The sequence below is a fragment of the Equus przewalskii genome, chromosome 6, assembly GCF_037783145.1.
Source record: "Equus przewalskii isolate Varuska chromosome 6, EquPr2, whole genome shotgun sequence".
NCBI classification, from domain to species: Eukaryota; Metazoa; Chordata; class Mammalia; order Perissodactyla; family Equidae; genus Equus; species Equus przewalskii.
In genome coordinates, this window is record NC_091836.1 from 86,765,953 (window position 1) to 86,786,342 (window position 20,390).

Consider the following 20,390-nt stretch of genomic DNA (forward strand, 5'->3'; position numbering starts at 1 on the left):
CCTTGTGATTGCAAGATATATAAAATATCTGTACAAGAGCTTACCACACTGCCTACGAACATGGAAGGTGATAATGAGGAGAACGTCTCTTCCTAAAAATTCCCTTACTTATTCTTCAAGACTTAGCTCCATCATCCTTCCTCTGAGAGACTTCCTTGACTCCCACGGCTGAATTACATGCTTCCCATGCTATGTTTTCACAGCACTGACCACGTTACATATAGTATGGCAATTGTGTCTATCTGAACAACAGACCATCACTTTCTTCAGGACACAGGCCATCTATTCTTCTTTAGTTGAATTCCCAGTGTATAGCGCAGGATCTGGCCCACACAAAGCACTCAATACATGATAGTGCTCCATATACTCAGGCTTTTTTTTTGGAGAATTTAGTACGTGACCTTAAATAATTCAATAAATATCCCTGTATTTACTTGCTTTGTGAATAAAATATAACATCAGTTTGACTATACGAATACGAATGTGAAAGTGTTTTAAAATATACACAGAGCAATACAAGAAGTTATGATTTTATTACTTATGTTCCTTATTTGGGAAATAAAATATATTTCTTGCTTATTTTATGTCCTCTATGGTGCTTAATACAGTGCTAAAGATCCAGAAGAGTGCAAAAAGTGCCTGTTGAGTGAACAAATACAGCCAACTCATTCTCATCTGTGTGCTCATTTATCTTACTCTCTACACTTTCAGACACTATGTGACAGGCACAAGGCTAAGTATTTCATACACATTATCTCAGTTAATCCTTACAACCCCCTCTACATTCCGGATGGGGAAACTGACGTCCAGGGAGGTTTAAAAGGTGGCAGGACCAGAACTTGAAATCATAGTGTCAGGCTCCACTACCCCAGGCTCTCCCCCACACCACAGTTCTTTGTCTCTGATTGTTCTAGTCCCTCCTGGGACCCACCTTTTCATGAACAATACCAACAGAAAGTAGATAGTGACTGGCAGGAGGAGCAAACTCTCACTTATCGCTTTGGTTAGTAATAAGGATCCCTCATTTAAAAAAAAAAAAAGAATGCTGTTTGTCCGGAGGGAACATAGGTTGAAACACACAAAAAATTTTCAACATAAATGAATTTTTAAAATAATTGTACTATCCATGTTGCCCAAAACTGAATTCTAGCTAACAGAAAGTGGGCATTTCTAAAACAATGCACCAGGTTCTATGTTATTCTCATAACCAACTCCAGCCGCACCCCTCTGAAATGGGAAAATAATTAGCAACTCTATGGTAAAGAGAGAAAAATAAACCTCCACTTATTTAGCTCTTTATTTTAAAAAGTCTCTTGTATATACCATTTCACTAGATCCCCAGAATAACTCTGATAAAGTGTTAATTCAGTTTGGTGTTCTGACCACTTGTCAGAATTTCAGCCAAATTCCTTTTTTTTGAGGAAGATTAGCCCTGGCTAACTGCTGCCAATCCTCCTCTTTTTGCTGAGGAAGACTGGCCCTGAGCTAACATCCGTGCCCATCTTCCTCTCCTTTATACGTGGGACGCCTACCACAGCATGGCTTGGCAAGCAGTGCCATGTCCGCACCCAGGATCCGAACCGGCAAACCCTGGGCCGCTGAAGCAGAACGTGTGAACTTAACCGCTGGGCCACTGGCAGGCCCCCAGCCAAATTTCTGAATTGGGCCTTTTGGTAAACTTGAAAACCTACATAGGAAGAATACTTAACAACTTTGTGAAGCTAACAAATATTTTACCAAAACCACAAGGGTGGAGCTAATGGCCAAAGGCCCGACGTCAAAGGACATATTAGAGGTAACTGAGGTAAGAGGAAGGGCACAGAATGGAGACAGAAGGGCTCCAGTTGCCTGCCTCTTCCCAGCTGCATGACGGCAGGCAGCCTCTATCACTCACTAGGCCTGGGCTTTCCCATCTGCAAAAATGAAAGAGTGACACTAGATGGTCCCTAAGTGCTCCAGTTCTGCAAGGCTAGCCTCATCACTGATCTACAGTCTGAAATAGGCCAGAACTAAGCACACCAACCTTCCTACTAATTCCATGTAAACTAACCACTCGCACCTCAAAGCCTTGCCTCCCTGCTGTCCAGCCAGGTTCTCTGACACCAGACACCTGCCACCTGCTGGAACTGGGCTCCTTCCCATGCACCTTTCTCAGCTCAAGGAAATAAAAACAAAGAACGTCTTCCTCTCATCCTTCCCTCAACCATTCCTGACAGTCAGCATACAGTCTGTCAAACCTTTTGGAATAAACTCTCCTGCTTTCTGGAAAAGCAGTCTTCTAAGTGAGATACATGAACCCCTAGAAACACACAGAGACTTCCCAAGCCTGGATAGTTTTAAGGGAATCAATTTTCCAACTCTGATTTTCGATATGTACACTTTCTTAAAATGATGTGAGAACCCACCTACTTCATTAGTGTGACATTTAAGCCTGTCACTCTCAGTGTGGTGCCAATTTACCAACTTGATCTCCCACAAGCCCTCTACTCAAGCCAGACTGGCAGGCTCTGGAATAGGCCTAATTCTCTCTCACTTTCCCCCAAGAAGCCATTCCTTCCTGCTAGAATATCCCCTCCTACCTCTCTTCCTCCAAACTTCACCTACCAAAATCCTCACCAAAATTGTTGATGCTGGCTTGGGCAGCCAGGGGGCGGGTTACGGGGGTTAACTATACAATTTTCTCTTCTTTTGAGTATGCTCAAAATTCCCCATAACAAATTTTTAAGAGGGGACCAGGACCAGTAGGAAAAAAAATGGCCAGTGAAAATTTCCCTCCAGTGAGAACAGCTGAGGACCTCCCGCACAGTGATACATAACACTCATTTCAAGCAGTTTCCCACGCCGTTCTGGTATTTCACAGCTGCCTCTAATACACTCCTTTGCCATTCATTGGACTTTTGGCTCCACCCTTGAGATTTCCATAAAATTCTTGTCAGCTTCACAAAGTTCTTAATGATTCTTCATCCAATTATACCCTTCAGTAAAATTCTAAGTACGCAACAAATTTAAACAACAAACTCAATCAGAGACGACTTCCTCGTGCCCATATTGAAACAGGCCTTTGTCTGGCCTTCCCCCATGGCACTGAGACACACATGCTTCGCTGAAGAGTTAGTGAAACAGTCTTAGTCACCCACAGGACTGTTTCAGTCTCCTCTATGTTCTCTCTACTCCCAAACATCAGCTAGCACACAGCTGGTTCCTTATTAACGTCTGCATAATTGAATTGAGGGATTTGGGCTAAATGACTTCTAAGTCCCTTCCAGTTCTGAAATTTTGTATATCCCATGACTCGAGGTTGGTCAACATACCTCTCAGTGTCACACAAGAAGGATCGAGTAAGTGAAGATATAAGTAGTCTTCCATCCAAAAAATCTAACTGGACAACACAGGAGTCGGCGGTCATTATTGTCTGAACAGGAAACATCACAAAGGCAGCAGCTGCCTAAAGGGACGTGACAAGGAAATAAAGCTTATCTATCATTACATACACACACAATCTCTTTACCTGTTAAATGAAGATAACTTGCATAGCAACATAAAATTTTTTAATGGACCAAAATTTAATTTGCCTGTCAGGATATGAAAATTTTACTCATTGAAAAGTTTTGTGAAATAATTTGGTACATAACTGCAGAAAAGAATTCTTAAGACTCTGTTTGGGATTACCTAAGAGGCTGGAATGAAAAAGATGAAGCAAGTTTTGGAATATGAGAGAACTTTCCACCTGTAGACAGTACTTCTCCCATTGGAAAAAGGACAAATTGCTGTTATAATTTGTGTAGGGTTCCAATTGTATTTTGAATCAAAAGTAGGTCAGGAATCAGTGATAACTCTGATGGGTCATCATGACGGAACCCGAAGAATATTCTTTTTTTTTTTTTAAGATTTTATTTTTTTCCTTTTTCTCCCTAAAGCCCCCCAGTACATAGTTGCATATTCTTAGTTGTGGGTCCTTCTAGTTGTGGCATGTGGGATGCCACCTCAGCGTGGTTTGATGAGCAGTGTCATGTCCGCACCCAGGATTCAAACCGATGAAACACTGGGCCACCTGCAGCAGAGCGTGCGAACTTAACCACTTGGCCACAGGGCCAGCCCCCCAAAGAATATTCTGATATGTTAACTAAAATAAAATAATTTAGAGGCTGGTCCGGTGGCTCAGTGGTTAAGCTCACGTGCTCTGCTTCGGCAGCCCAGGGGTAGCTGGTTCGGATCCCAGGTGCGGACCTACACACCGCTTGTCAAGCCATGCTGTGGCAGGCGTCCCACATATAAAGTAGAGGAAGATGGGCATGGACGTTAGCTCAGGGCCAGTCTTCCTCAGCAAAAAGAGGAGGATTGGCAGCAGATCTTAGCTCAGGGTTAATCTTCCTCCAAAAAAAAAAAGTAATTTAGCCAATGGTAGTTAGATCTCTTCTTTTCTGCCAGGATCCTACACGGAAACAAGCCAGTCAGAGACAAGTCCCCGCTGCTGATAGAATAAACAGCCTTGGTGAAGAGGGTCAGTGAGAAGCCGGTCTGCTCGTAGTAACAGACGAAGCCTTCCGTCAGGGTAAGCCGAGACTCAACTCGTCTGCTCCAACAACTGTGGCAGGAAGCCTCATCCGCCCCGAGAGGAAACACACCTAGACTCATGAGTTTCTTCTACACAGGGACCAGAACAGGAGCCCGGGCAACTGGTGCTATTTCCATGTTTGCCATTTTATCCACATACCTAACAAACAGGCATCTTTTCTTTCTTTCTTAATAGTCTAGTACTAGAAATTGCTTTATTTAAGTGAGCCACACAGGTGAATTATGGAGTACTGTAAGAGACAAAGTGCAAATTACAGAAGTTAGCTCACAGAAGCCATTCTGCAACCGTAGCAAGCTAAACCAGGCCACCATATATACCATACACAAACAAGTCCCCTCAAAATTATAGCCTGGACTCTCGATCGGTCCCCTAAAAAATACAGTAGATAAAATCATGTCCTTTAATTGAAATTCTCTAAGAGGACACCTTATATCTCACCCACATACACAAAGACGAACTGCCTCTTACCTTTGCTTGTTTGGACGTGTTGAGTTTGATGGCAGAAACTTTCCCCATATGATCACCTACAAAAACTCTAAGAATAGCAGTATCCCAACAGAGAGCTGTAACTTTTCGGCCTTTGTGTTCTGAAGACATATAAATTCGTTCAGGCTTCCCACGGCGCTCTTGATTTAATTCCCAAACAACTACAAGGCCTTGACTGCAAGAATTGAGTCACAGAAGGAAATTTTTGGTAATGGTGGAAAACGTACAACTTAACTGCATCACAGTATCAACTACATTAAAGATATATGCAAACTCTTCCTCAGAAAAGAGGAAGTAGAAAGTCAAGGTATGAATTTCCTTGCTTCAGTCAACCAAACCAATGTAATAGGAGAATTTAGATGTTCTAAACCACCTCTGTTACCTTTCTCTTTTAAGGCCATTGAAATGTTATTGCCTCATATTAGCATTTTCCACAAACACTAGGGTGACCAACCATCCATCCTGGTTTGCTGGGGACTGAGAGGTTTCTCAGGATTTCCAGTGTTAAAACCGGGACAAGTCCTAGGCAAACCAGGATGGATGGTCACCCTAAATACACATAACTACATTTGTCAATTTAAAATGTATTGGGGAAAGATTAGATAGTTTTAAAAAAGTTTCCCACCTGGTAGCTACAGCAACATAATCATCATCATGTAAACAAAAGGCAACCTGAGAAATTGCACCTTCCTAGAGCACAAAAAGAAAAATATTAGGCAGCTTCTCAAAAATGGTAATTTTTTAATTTTTACATCTCAAGTTTTCCATTCTTGTTTTATTCCAAAGGATCATTTATAACGGAGAAATTCACATTTATGAAAGATAGTCCAAATGGTATATGACACGGCTACTGTGAGGAAGACTGGCCCTGAGCTAACATCTGTGCCAATCTTCCTCTATTTTATGTGGGATGCTGCCACAGTTGGCTTGATGAGCGGCACTAGGTCCACGCCCAGGATCTGAACCTGCAAACCCCAGGCTGCCAAAGCAGAGCGCACAAACTTACTCACTACACCACCGGAGGGCTACCGCTAATCTTACCCTGTGTGAAAGAAAAAGCCTGTGCTTCCAGCCGTCTTTCTGAATGAGATTGAGTCCTCCTCCTGAACTGCCCAAAGCCAACCATTTCCGGGACACAGCTATGCTCGTGCACTAAAAACAAGTAAACAGACAAGCATGAGATCATCAGGTAACTTAACCACATAAACTATCTGCTGGGATTAAATGCTGAGGATCTGTGTACCAGGTTCACCTCCTACCCCATTCCCTGTCCAGATAATGGCACTCATGCTTTCATTCTAGTATAGTGAAAAATACAGATAGAACATTTTGGTTTTAAATTTTTAACTGAACTCAAAATGGGTGAGTAGGCTCAACTGTATAAATGAATAATTTTCCCTTGGCAAAAGCCAATTATTAGACCATTCATATTTTGTGTAATTTGGCTAGGTCATTCCAATGCTGACCACAACAACGGAAGACCAAGCAAGTCTCCAGGGAATAAAGGAACCACTTTAATCATTTCTAATTTGTATAATTAGCACAAAACACTCAGCTTTTAGAGCAAGTGAGACTGCAAAGGACACAGATGCAGGTCACTGTACTATTCTATCTCCCCACACCCGCAGCCTACTGATTCCACTCCCTATGCACCAGAGAAACCAGTGTTCCCAATACTCTGGCAAAAATTGTTAGTTCACTGACAAACAGACATTCCCAACCCTCTTCAACATTGCTGCTTTCCACCACAGAAACTGGAAAATTTAAATATTCACTTACCCGGTTTTCTTGCCACTAGGGGGAGCCATGTGACTCAATCGCAGCTAATAAGACCAAGCCTGCTAGGGCTTCTTGGAAAGATTCACCTTCCCAGATAAAAGTCAGAGTCTGAAGAAAAGAAAGCCTTTGCCCTTGGCCCCCTCTTTCTTGCTGAAGATGCTAATGGAAACACCAAGACTGGAGCCAGGACATTTATCTTTCAACTGTGACTAAAAGCCAACATGGATGACGGGAGAACAGGAAAGAAGGGGAGCCTGGGTCCTGGGATATCACTGGGCCTCTACATTAAACCCAGAAACACTAACCTCCAAAGACGTTAAAAACATCTTTATTAACTCAGCCATTATTGGTAAGGTATTCTATGACTTGCAGCTAAAAAAATGACTAACTGATATTGACCCTCACAAACGTTACTCATATTAACTTTGTCTATTGCTTCCTATTCTCCCTTTGCCCGAGGCTAAAAAGATGCTTTGGGGTGGAGAAAAGCGTAATAATGAAATTATTTTGGAATTGGTTATGAGACTGTTCTTCACCATGGCATTCCTGAGTTTATCAAAAGAACTCAGGGTCTGAGGGAAGCACATACTTCTTTCCACAGAGCTAATAACTTTTGCTCCGTTCCCTAAAACAGAGGGTACACCAAACTTCCTGTTTTGGAATGAGTATAGTATAACTGCAGTGGTTCATATTGCTCAAAATGCAGTGGGGTGTACTCATTTATACTATTGTATTTTGAATCAAATACATTACTTTCTGAGAGAAGACTGCAATATTACTGAGAGGGAAAAAAATAAGTAATCAAAATCATGGTTTCCAATGATGGGAAAGAATTCAAATGAGAGCTCAAAAAATAAATTAAAAAGGAGCTATGAACATGCTACTTCTATGTGAGGTATTACTAGCACAGGTAAAAAGACCCAAGATTCTACAAAACACAAGGAACTTGAGGGCAGGGGACACATGTAACAGCACACAAAAATATGAATATGAAAATGAAACTGACACAAGGATCAAGAAATTCACCTTTAGACGACTGGAGTCCAGCCTCAGCGCTGAAAGTAACGGATCCAGAGACTCAAACTCTGCGAGAACATGGCTGTAAGACTCGGGTATCACTGGCACAGAAGTCATTTAGCCAGAAAGTTGAAACCACATTGAGTGACAGGCTCAGTATTCCTGAATAAAACCTGCAAAAATATAATTTAAGAAGCTCACCACTCATTCAGCATGCATTGAACCAATACGTGGACAACACAGAGAAACATAAGAGCGGGACAAGAATCCCTACTCTGGAGGCGCTTAGCATCTAGGTAGAAAGAAAACACACATAGGTAGCATCATACGCAACCATCAGCGTGCTCTGACTCTAAAACTCCCAGGGAATCAAGTGCAGATTCTCAAGGCCCTCCATATGCTATCTCACTCTATTTATCTAACAATGTGAGTAGGTAGAATGGACACGGTAGTATCTAAGAGGAAGGCTGGTCAAGCTCCGCTATGGTAAAATAGCAAGTCCAGCTGCATTTCTTTGAGTTGTAAATCTTCCTCTGTCTTCAAGAGTCTCTCATTAAGGGGCAATCTTCCCTAAAGGCCTCACACTATAAACCCTTATCAGCAAATTCAATGGATATCAGTCAACAACTGAACAGTGCTTAATAGGAATAGGTTCTGGATCTCTTTCTCCAGCCTATCAAGGGCTCAATAAGCATCTGGTGAATGAATAAATGCACCCATTAAGTGAGGGAAAAGAAAGGTGCGGGGAATGAGAGCAGAGAGGACTGAGTTTCACTAAGAGACCTGGCAGGAATAAGCACACGAGATAGCCAGTGCCAAACACCCAGGGAGGACTTTGTAAACCAACACAAGAGCTCTTATCTGTCAACAACTCTCCAGGGTACATTTTTGTCAAATTGCACCAATTTCCAGAAAAAAAGAAAAGAAAATTCTACCCAATAATTTTAACTTTTCTCAGTCCTTTGTTATCTGCCAAATTAAGAGTAAAATACAAACACTACAGAAAAATTCAAACAACAATCATTTATACTTGTTTTTTAATCACTTATACTTCGTGGTTTTGTTTTCTTTTTTTTCCCAGAAATATATGTACTTTCATTCATTCATTTATACTACAAATATGTGTCTAGCACCAACTATGTGCCAGGCATTGTTCCAAGTCCTGGAGATACAACAGAGAAAGAAACAAAGTCCTAACACTCACAGTGCAAACTTTCTAGGGGCAAAGCCCATAAGGCTTATGGTATTTTCTACTGCATACACAGAATAACATCTTATCGTCCACTAGTAAAACTGTTCTTGATACAGCTTGACCTCTGCAAGGACAACGGTGTTCTGAAAAAAAAAAAAATCTTCAGTAGTTCTGTACTTAAAATATGTGAGAATTCCTAATCTAAGAAAAATCTCATTCTTTCCACTCATTCATTTTATTGGGTACCTAGTAAAATACGAGGCACAGCAGTGGAAAATAATTCCAGAAATCAGTAACTTTATAATCAAAAACAGAGAAAAAGACAAATCACACACACACACACCCGCCCCCCCCCCATAAGGGGAACATAAGCAAAGTGCTATGTTGGAACTCAGAGGACAGAGGGATCACACTGGGTTAAAGGGAACCCGAGAAAGGATCACACTGGGTTAAAGGGAACCCGAGAAAACGTCCTCTGGGAAGCAGCAGTGGAGCTGCGTAGGCTTCTATCAGAAGAAAGAGGGAAAGGGTGCAGGTAGGGCAGCAATAAGCAAAGATATAGAGGATATATTTGGGGAACACAAGTTTAGCCTGTTTGAAACACAAGATACAAGCAATGGAATAATGAAAAGATAAAGCTGGGATAGTAATTCGGGCGCAAGCTACAAAACACTCTGAATCTCAAATCAGGAACCTGAACAAATTTTAATCTGGTAGGCAACAGAAGGGCAGGGAAGGAGTTGGTGTTGGGAGATCACATAATTTCTGTGAAGCGCTGTGAGCAGACACTAGAAAACAAAGACTTGAGAAAGGGGTGGGTGGTGAGGAAGCAAGGTAAAGGCAAGGCCTTTCAATTACTCAAGAAACCTGGTGAGAAAGGAGAAAACCTCTCTTGATTTTGTGACCAGGGGATACTCAAACATATCTGTAGGTAGTGGCTAAAAGAAAAGTCTTTAGAATGAAAGAGACTGAAGATCCAAGAAAAAGAAGATAAAACCACGGTACAAGATGCTAAAGAAGATAGAAAGGAATGACATCAAGGCCACAGTATCCATCTCTTCCACTTGAGATCTTAAAGCCAACTCTGAGGTGGACAGGCCTTTTGGCCTTGATCTCAGTGAAGAGAGGATGTCCTGGAAGTTATGATTTAACAGCATAAAAAACCTACTAAGTTCCAATTTTTCTAAAAAAGATTTAATGGAGATGAGAATGGAAAAGAAACAGTGTAAATAATGTCGGTTCTCAAGACAAGTTGCTGGGTGACAGTGTTAAGCCAACTACAAATTTAGACTTTTGAGCTTCTTGTCTCCCTGAAATGACTCCTTTCCCTCCAGATCTACTTATCCAAATCCACCCAGGCTTCTAGGCCCAGCTAAGTTTCACTCTCCCGAATTCTCATGGTGGAAAAAGACTGACAGGTAATTAATTCAGTGTGCATATCCAACTTATTCAGAAACTTGTTTTGTCCTAGATCCCGGAACATTTTCAGCAATGGAAAGGAAGCGCTCCCTCTCATGAAGCTGCCCATTCCTCTCCTCCACAGCAGCTCCCTGTTATAAGGTGCTTTTTAAATACTGGGCTGAAACCTGATCACTTAGAGCTCTTACTAATTATCCCTAATTGTGGCTTCTACAGTTTAAAGGAATAAGTTTACTCCTTCCAAAACAACCGTTTAGAATTTGAAAAGTGTTATTAGTTCTAAAAATTTAACATTCCCAGTTCTTCAATCATTTTTGACATGACAATTTCCAAATCCCTCTGTTCTGGTCAACCTTCTCCACAGGTGCTTTAGTTGGCCTGAAAATGTGGTGCCTAGGAGGGAACATAATACTCCTTAAGTAGTTGGACAATACAGAATAGAGTAGGAACACTAACTTCCTTGATCTGGACACTAAGTTTCAGTATTATAACCTAAAATAGCAACACGTGTTTTTAAAGTAGCCATGTCACACTTTTGATTCAACAGAGAAAGCAGTCATGTAAAACCCAAAGAAATTTTCACATAAAATGAATATAACCTTCCTGGTAGTACCTAGAGATAGTAGAATTGAGCTCAAATGGAAAGCTGCTATTAATCTAATGTGACAATGGACATAAAAAGCACCTAGAAATTTAAAAGCTCTGTACAAACAAGAACAGTAGAATATTGATAATTGTTAAAATTAGGTTATGTGTACATTATGGTTCAGTATATCATCCTGTCTACTTCAGTCTATGTTTGAAATTTTCCATAACAAATTTTTTATGTACTTAAAAAAAAAGCTCTGTACAAATCTTCAATAGCTACTCTTCCTACATAATTTATGATCTCTTCCCTATTTCTTTTCCCAGCCTCATGTCCCACCTTACTCTCCTATTCTCCAACTATACGGAGCTACCACTTGTTGCTCTTCCATTCTTTAAACGTTCTGTGCCTCTATGGTTTAATATATGCTGTTTCTTGAAACTTCCTCCATCTAACAAAACTCCATCTGCCTGCAAAGCTGACTATAAATATTACTTGTGTCAATTCTATCACATCTCCTGCCTAGCAAAAAATACTAAGCAAAGAGAAGGTGGCCATAAATGTGTACCAAAGTCAATGAAACCACTTCTTCAGGTGCTGGCTTGCCCAAGGCCACAGGTCTCCTAGAGCTGAGACTGGAATCCACTTCTCCTAAGTCCAAATTGAAGTATCTTTCCTTGCCCCTCATTACTCGATGGTAACATAAACTAGTAGGATCAAGAAAAGGTTTTTCTCATCGCCTTAGTATTCACTTTACTAACAGTGTTTGATGCTTGCACATAAAATGCAAATCACAGCGTTCTCTTTTCCCCCACTAGATGCGTGGAAGGAAGAGGAGGCCAGAGAGAAGAAAGGAAGCAAAAATTAAAGATATTACGCGAAGGGGAAGTAGGAGATTTCCCTAACGGGATCCTTCTACCAAGAAGTAATAATCAGAGAACGACTCTCCATCTCAGAGAGAGAAATGGCGACTCACTCATTCATGCATTCATGCATTCAACATGCCTTGTACGCACCGCTAGAGACAGTCCCTGCCCACAAGAAGCTCCTTGCCTAGCGGAACTACTAACTTTTTAACAGCGGTCACTTTAATACTGTATTCAGATCTCTTGAAGGCAGAAGCCTCGGTAACCAAGTTTTCAAAGTCAGGCTCACAGAGCAGCAGCCCGTAGATCTCAGCCCCGCTCCAGCATCTCCAAGCCGGTAGCCCCCAATTTTCAGCGGCTGACACCCTCCCCGGCTGGGCTCGGGACACTCACCGCGCACTAAAAGCCGCAGTCCCGCTCCTCCCCTCCTGGCTTACGTCATCCAGGAGCGCCGGGGACGCAGGGACAACGCTATTAACGGTACTTCCTCATCACGTGACGGCTTACGCCCCTGCTCGCTCGTGGTCCCTCCCCCTCAGGCCGCCGTCGCAATTACGCTCTCTGCGGCCTGCTGTCAGCGGGCCGCTGCCGGCCGAAGACGCAGCGCCGGCCGGGACCGGAGGAGCTATAGGCCAAAGGGGTGAGCCAGCCAGGATCCCGGGCCCCTTCACCACTTGAAGCCGGCGAGAGGAAATGAAACAGGCGGGAAGCGGCGGGGGAGGGAGGGAACTAGCGGAAGGTGTCATGGCGGTCGCGCTCTGGAGTCACGTGCCCCGCCGGCCCGCCTTGGTACTTCCGGTCACGTGCCCTCAGAGTTCTCGCCGCCAGCGATGGAGGCGAGACCCCCCAGTAACAGAGGCGGTGGCGACGGCGGCGGCTGCTGGGTTTCAGCCTCTTCCCGGCAGCGTCTCTAGGAAGCGCAGCGGAACTCAACCCAACCCAGCCCAGTTCCTTACTCCCTGCCCAGGGCCGTTGCTCCCACCCGGTAAGTTTAGACCGAAGGATGGGGGTGGGTAGGTGGGTGAGGAGCTGACAGGCCCGGGGGCCGCAGGACGGCGCGGATTCTGCCCCTTTTTCCTGTGTTCCTGTTGCCGTCGCCACAACTCCCGAGCCGGGCGTCTTGGTAGCTCTTTATTCTTCTGAAGCCGGGAAGAGGCGACCCCTAATCTGCTTGCCTGTAGGAAGCGTACCCCTCCACTGAGAGCAGGGACTCGAAGCTTTCCCCAAAGCCAGGGTCAGCCTTTCTCATGAGAATGAAGGACGAGGAGGCCTCTCTCTGGCAGAGGAGCCCTTCCCGTTAGGAAGTGTGCTGTCTTTCAGTTTCTGTAAAAGGAAGGCTGTCACATTAGTGTCTGCACATCTTTTGCTTCACCTGTCAATCCTACTCCTCTTAAAACCTTGCTAACACGTGGGCCAGTCCACACCCCTCCTCTCTAGTCTTGGTTCATGTCAATTTGATCTTCTTAAAAATAAATCACCAATACATGAAAATATATAGTTATTTTATAAGTTCCCTAATGTTTTCGGAGGCTGTATTGACTAAGGTCTATCCCATTGGCTCTTAAACGCCCGTTTTAGGGTCTGTAAAATGGGGGCAAGGGGAAGAGAGAGAAAAACTTTTTGCCCATTAGAAGACCCAACTTGAAAAACATACAAAAACTAAGTGATTTGAAATATACCTTGCAGTGAGTATTGACTCCATAAGGGAGTGGAAGAGTTTCTCCTCATGAATTCTTACTGGGAATCCCAGTATATAAGGCAGCATGCTTTGGTGGGATTGAGTTTGGGAGGGCCAAGCCCCACTGGCTCAGCCTCCCCTCTTGGAACAGTGTGAAAACCACTGAACTGGGCTTTGGTAAATAAGCCAAAGTTGCCAACACTGAGATGGATTTTAAAAGTCAAAACTGGAACAAATGAGGTAGAGAGGTAACAACGGAAGGGAGGATAACCTCTGGTATCAGGTCTCTGGCTTACAGATGGCCTGGGCTCTGGAGAGAACTTTCTACCTTTTAGCAGACCTGAATCCGTCATTTCGGAGGGAATTTGGGGGCCTTTTCGGCTGTCCTCCCTCAGCCAACACATTAGCAATGCAGCAGACTCATAGGTTTGAGTCTCTCCTAGGTGCTGTTAAATACATATAGTAGTGCAGATGTAAAAAAAAAAAACAATGCACACAGCTGGAGGGGGGGGGCTCTTTAAAAAGGCTAAGAAGATTGGTGCAGAGAGAGAGGAATCAGTTAAAAGTAATGAACCAAATGATCAGCTCCAGTCGTTTGTGACTGCTTCCTGTGTGTACTGCCCTCAAGGCTTGGATCTTCTTCTCCCTGCTGTCTGCGTGCCCTGCTTTTCTGTGCTGCTAGTTCTTCCCCCGACCATCAGAACGTTGTCTACTGTACCTTGAGCTTTCCTAGGATTTTGACCACTGTTTCTATCTCAGGGATATTGCTGCTGGAGGTATCTTTGTGCCCTTTCTCCTTTTTTTTCTTTCCTGCCTTCAGTGTGGCAGTGCGAGGCAGCCATCTAATAATCCCTCATTTCCCCACTTTGGTTACCAGCTGGTTGCTCTTCTCTCGATTTGGGTATCGTACTCTTGTCAGCATGCGGTGTTTATCAGTGAACAGGAGCGCACATTTCCCTCTGTCTTGGTTTCTCTGTCGCATGTTCCTCCTTCTGCCTCTCCCTGCACTGCTGTAAAATGAGAACGTGCTGGGTCTTGAAATTGCTACATCAGTTATTCCTTTTAATATCTTATTTGTGTGTCTAACTATCCCTAAAATAGTACATTTTGGTCACTCTTTACATACTTCCAAGGTCTTATTCCCTGTAATGCTGAATTGTTAGAATTTTTTTGGATTGCCTCATGGCAAGCAGCATTCCAAATCTCCATTTTGTATGCTGGCAGATACAGCAACTCTCTGTCTAATACTCTCCTTTTAGAGGATGATAGGGAGTTTATATTTCACTTGTCGTATTTCTGCCCCATTGATCTCTGCATATTGGAAAAGGAGATGTAGGTAATGGAAACGCAGAGATGCAGTAATTTAAAGATTTTTTTCTGAAGAGTTTCAAATTCTTGTCCCTGTTTCCTTATGAGCCAGTTTATTGGAATCTGTGAGGAATGCCATTCTGATCTATGAGTGGAGAGCTGGAGTGCTTCCTGGAGTGCAGCCGAGGATGTATGTGCAAAGCTTTCATGTTGTGTCTTACCAAGATTATGACATATAAGATTATGACATATAAGATCTCTTTTAACAACAGAGATCTTAACTGGATGTTACAGATATTTATTGGGCTCTTCCTGTAGGCCAAAATATGCTGCTGGGTGCTGTATTGCAGTGAACAAATGCATGCGACCTCTGCCCTTTATGGAGCTTGCAGTCTGTTGGGCGAGACAGACATTAAAAGAATTACTTTAAAAATTAATTATAGTTATGATAAGTGCTGTGAAGAGAAATATAGGAGATCTTGCTTAGTAACTTTGAAACTTAGAGTAGACCAAAAAATGAGTAAAAGCTAGTTGATGGGAAGGGAGAAGAATGTGCAAAGGCTCAGAACAAGGCATGTACACTTAGCTTCAGGCAAATAAATACTTAGCTGTAAAAGAATTAATGCCTTTACAGAAGGATCTTGCTATTTAAAGAAGTCTTCTGGCAGATTCTTTCATAAAGTAAATAATCTTTTTAAATAAAGCTGGAGCTTCATCAAGCCAATTTGTTTAAATGTAACTACACCAATGTTTTCCATTAACAGGCTAGTCTGTCGCTCTTAGAGAGTTCTACTGGGAAGATTTTTTGCCACCCAAGGAGCCAGCTTTAAGAAAAATCTAGAAATCACAGAAGCCATTGTAGGATAGCCCCACTGATTCTGTTAAGCTTCCTAAAGCTGGTCCCTGTACAGGTAACAGAGGTACTACAGATGACCAGAGAAATTTGGCAAGCAAGTTAGCTGTAGGACAATTGACTAGTCATGCCCAATGTTCGACAACTTATCTCTGATTTATTTTTAAAGTTCCCCATAAATGCATTTTAATGTGAATGGTTTTACATGGTATACATGAGAGGCTGTTTTTCCCAATTGATTTAAAGTAGCTGACTCTAATAGTTCTGTCAATCTAATTTATTCTCCACCTTACAGTTTCTCTGTCTTCACTTATCTTTTCTTCCTTATCTTCCCATCTTAGAAAAGTTTTTCTGTTCTTTTCCAAAGCTAACACTTGTTATTTGTGTGTGTAAGCCCAGTTAATTGGCGACTTGCTCTATCAGCTATCCTCACTGCTTTTCCTGCATGTGTGGACGTACTTAAAATTATCCTCTGATTATTTGCTTACCCTCCTCCACAAATCCTCCCCTCCCCTCTTTCTCAGATTTTAATTCATGTTTTCTAAAATGTGGTTTGTATGTATCCTTTTTCATAGTACAGACAGGTTTCTTATTTTAATAGTTATGTGTTTATTATAGTGAATATTAGAAAATTAATATTAAAGTATTTAATAGTTTCATAGATATTATAAAATTTCATTTATAAATTAAATTTTTAAAGCTAAAAAAAAAAAGTATAAGTGATACACACATGTTACAGAAGTTGAAAATAACAGTTGTTTTAATTCTCATCCACACTGACACCCCTAACACCTTCTTGTGTTACCTTATAAACATATGGTTTGATAGGGAATAAACTCTTGGAAATACGTTTTTAACAACTGCTTTTCTCGTTACAAAATACATATTTGTTGTAGATAATCCAGAAAACAAAAAGAACATTCAAATCATCTGTAATCCTATCACCCGTAGATAACCCCTATTAAATTGGGTGTATATCCATCCAGTCATATGTATTTGCAAAACAGCATAGTGAAACTCAAGGTCAGACTGACCCAGATTCAAACCCACTTCTGCTACTTCCTTAATACTTTGGGAAAGCATCTTGAGTTCTCAGACCCAGTTTCCTTTATCTGCAGAATGGAGCTAATAATAGAACCTACCTCAGAATCGTTAACTGGGGGCTGAATGAAATAATGCCTGTAAAGAACCTAGCCCAGTGGCTGGCACAGATTATTAAGCATTCAGTAAATTTTAGATGGGTTTTTAAAAATGTAAGAATATGGAATCAAACTACATGCCCTTTTTTGCTTGTTTTGATCACCTAACAGTGTATCTTTTATGTTATTAAATAGTCTTTTAAAACAGTGGTTTTCAAGGCCGGCCTGTGGCCGAGTGGTTAAGTTCAAGCTCTCCGCTTCGGCACCCCAGGGTTTTGCTGGTTCCGATCCTGAGTTCAGACATGGCACTGTTCATCAAGCCACGCTGAGGCAGCATCCCACATGCCACAACTAGAAGGACCCACAGCCAGAAATAGTCAACTGTACCGGGGGGCTTTGGGGAGAAAAAGAAAAAGTAAAATCTTTAAAAGAAAAAAAAAAAACAGTGGTTTTCAACCTTTAAGCGGCAGTACCCCTCTAAAATCTTAGGAAGGCATCAAATAAGTAAATCAGTTAAAAGATGATATTATATTTTAAGAATTTTAACCCTTTATCATAATATGATGTATATATTATCAAAACAATAGAGGTCGTAAAACAACATAGGGAAATATTTTCAATGGCAAGTGGAAAACCAGATAACTTGGATGTACTTCATGATTACATTTGTAAGGTGGGTACAGATGAGATAAGCACAATTTAAAATTAAGGAAATTGATATTAGGTTTGTGGGTTTATGGGATTTTTTAAATCCCTTCTTGTTTTTGAGCTTTTTAGGCTCCATTCCAACATTTACAAATGCCCACATACTATTAGACTATCTCCACCTGCATGACTCAACAGCACCTCACACTTATCATGTCCAGAACTGAATTCCTGGTCTTCGCTTGCAAACCTGTTTTTCTTTTTTTCTTCTTTTTTTTTTTTTTGAGGAAGATTAACCCTGAGCTAACTGCTGCCAATCCTCCTCTTTTTGCTGAGGAAGACTGGCCCTGAGCTAACATTAGTGCCCATCTTCCTCTACTTTATACGTGGGATGCCTACCACAGCATGGCTTTTGCCACACGGTGCCATGTCTGCACCCAGGATCCAAACTGGTGAACCCCGGGCCACTGAGAAGCGGAACATGCAAACTTAACCGCTGCACTACCGGGCCGGCCCCTCAAACCTGTTTTTCTTTCCTATTTAATTCTATAAATGGCACCACTGTACTCACGTTAGTAAGGCTTAGAAGTGGGATGTGAGCAAGCTGCTGTGACACGTCCTTCAGCACTTACCATGTCTATTCATCCTGCTTCCTCAGTACTCATTGTCCATTCTCCATTTTCACTACCACCAGCCTGGTTCAGACCCTTTCTGGTCCCTGTCTTCAGTCTCTCTCATATTGTCCCCAGATTAATTTCCTAAAGTACAAATCACTCCCTTATTCAAAAAGTCTTTAGAGGTTTCTGTTGTCTACCACATAGGGTGGTATTTTCTGCTATCTGCCTCCATTTTAACCATCCAACTTCGTATCCTACTGATCCCCATCATGAAGTTTATGCTACATCCTGAGCAGACTACTTACCATTCCTAGAGAGTCTCAAGCCGTTGCCCCAAACCATTCCTTTTGCCTGTAACGCCTGTTTCCCTTTTCTGTCAGAGTTCCTCATTCAGGAACAAATTCAAAACTAAGGTGATAAAAATAACAAACTACTGATAGATGTAACAATATGATGAGTTTCAAAAAACATGTTAAGTGAAAAGCCAGAGACAAAAGAATATATACTGCCTGATTCCATTTATATGAGTTCCTAGAACAGACAAAAACTATTCTGTGGTGATGGAAATCAGAAAATAGTTGCTGGAGGGTGGGAGGAAGAGATTGACTGGAAAGGGGCATGAGGGAATTTGGGGGTCGATGGAAATATTCTCTGTCTTGTTTTGGGTAATGGTACGTGGGTGTACACAATTGTCAAAATGCATCAAACAGAACACCTAAGACCTATGCATGTTGTTAGTTAATTATACTTGAACTTTTTTTAATTGCCCTAAAAAAAATCCATGACAAACCTTTGACAAAGGCTACTGTGTGAAGAAATTCCCTCTGAGTCCTAATTCAGAACATTTTTTTTCTCCCTTTTGGAATTTCACACAGTCTAATTTGTTTACACTAAAACACACACCCACTGGACTAGTAGCTCTTCAAAAGCAGAAATCACTATTGACAGTCATCTTTGGATAACACCTAGACTCCTTGGCTCGGTACAGTGAATAAATGTATTCACACTGACCCCTTTCCTTTCCATTCTTTGGGTGGAGTAACCTGTAAGGAGACCTATAAAAGGGAAGATCTGCCTACTCAAAATTCAGCGTCAGAGAAATTCAGATTTCGCTGGTTTCTTTCTATAACTTATATTTTTTTATTTCTAAATCACTGAGTAAACAAGAAATCCTAGTTTTTTATTCCAGTGGTATTTTTCATTAATCCTAAGAAGTGATGGTTTAAGAATTAGTTTTTATTTTTCAGATATCTTTATACAAGAATTGCTGATTTCCATTATTTTTAATGCCTGACACTGTTCCTAATGCTTAGTTTCTTATTATGTTCAAAGAGAAATTCTCCTCTGGGGTCGGCCCCGTGGCTGAGTGGTTAAGTTGGCATGCTCCACTTTGGCGGCCCAGGGTTTCGCCGGTTTGGATCCTGTGCGCCGACTTGGTGCCGCTCATCAGGCCATGCTGAGGCGGCATCCCCCGTGCCACAGCTGGAAGGACCCACAACTAGATTATACAACTATGTACGGGGGGGCTTTGGGAGAAAAAGGAAAAGTAAAATCTTAAAAAAAAAGCAAAAGAAATTCTCCTCAACTATTTTGAATAAATAATGGCAGATCCAGTATTTCTTTGTTCCCATTTGTTTTAACATCCTGGAAGAATGTTTCAATAAAGCTTCACTTGTTTCCTCTGGGAAAATTTAATTCTTATGACCCCTAAGTATGCTAACTTCTCTGAAATTATACTTTATACCTAAAGAAGTAAATGTTTTAGGGGGCTGGCCCCGTGGCTGAGTGGTTAAGTCTGTGCGCTCCGCTGCAGGCGGCCCAGTGTTTCGTTGGTTCGAATCCTGGACACGGACATGGCACTGCTCATCAAACCACGCTGAGGCAGCGTCCCACATGCTACAACTAGAAGGACCCACAACGAAGAATATACAACTATGTACTGGGGGGCTTTGGGGAGAAAAAGGAAAAAATAAAATCTTAAAAAAAAAAAAAAGAAGTAAATGTTTTAAAAATATTTTTTAAATTGTTCTTTTGGCAATGAAGACTAAAGTCATAACTTCACCAGAAATGGCATATGTGTAGCATTTGTGTTACCATTTTCCCCATCCCAGCCCATGGCAGGCATCACCATCAATCAGGGCATCTTTCCTGTTGAGCCCAGACAGCCTCAGTGTCCTTTTCAGCCATATATTCCACACAGCTATGCTCAAGCTCTAGGATTTGGGTTGG

The 20,390-nt window shown here is 41.9% G+C and overlaps 2 protein-coding genes across 10 annotated transcripts in view; one reads left to right on the forward strand and one right to left on the reverse strand.

Annotated features, from left to right (window-relative positions):
• HPS5 (HPS5 biogenesis of lysosomal organelles complex 2 subunit 2) overlaps positions 1–12,670 on the reverse strand; it is a 36,191-nt gene extending 23,521 nt beyond the window's left edge. For 2 of the 9 annotated variants that reach the window (XM_070624390.1, XM_070624394.1), the window contains exons 1-7: positions 12,315–12,456; positions 9,063–9,193; positions 7,868–8,031; positions 6,104–6,214; positions 5,688–5,752; positions 5,045–5,237; positions 3,312–3,445 (exon numbers count right to left, since the gene is read on the reverse strand). In XM_070624390.1, the coding sequence (XP_070480491.1) occupies positions 3,312–3,445; positions 5,045–5,237; positions 5,688–5,752; positions 6,104–6,214; positions 7,868–7,975 (611 nt within the window). In that variant the 5' untranslated portion in view covers positions 7,976–8,031; positions 9,063–9,193; positions 12,315–12,456. Of the gene's footprint in view, positions 1–3,311; positions 3,446–5,044; positions 5,238–5,687; positions 5,753–6,103; positions 6,215–7,867; positions 8,032–9,062; positions 9,194–12,071 lie in introns of all 9 variants that reach the window. The other 7 variants (XM_008541706.2, XM_070624392.1, XM_008541707.2 and 4 more) reach the window with 6 other exon arrangements.
• Positions 12,417–20,390, forward strand: part of GTF2H1 (general transcription factor IIH subunit 1) — a 34,750-nt gene continuing 26,776 nt past the window's right edge. The window contains exon 1 of the mRNA XM_008541703.2: positions 12,417–12,906. The gene's annotated coding sequence lies outside the window, so the exon portion shown is untranslated. The remainder of the gene's footprint in view (positions 12,907–20,390) is intronic.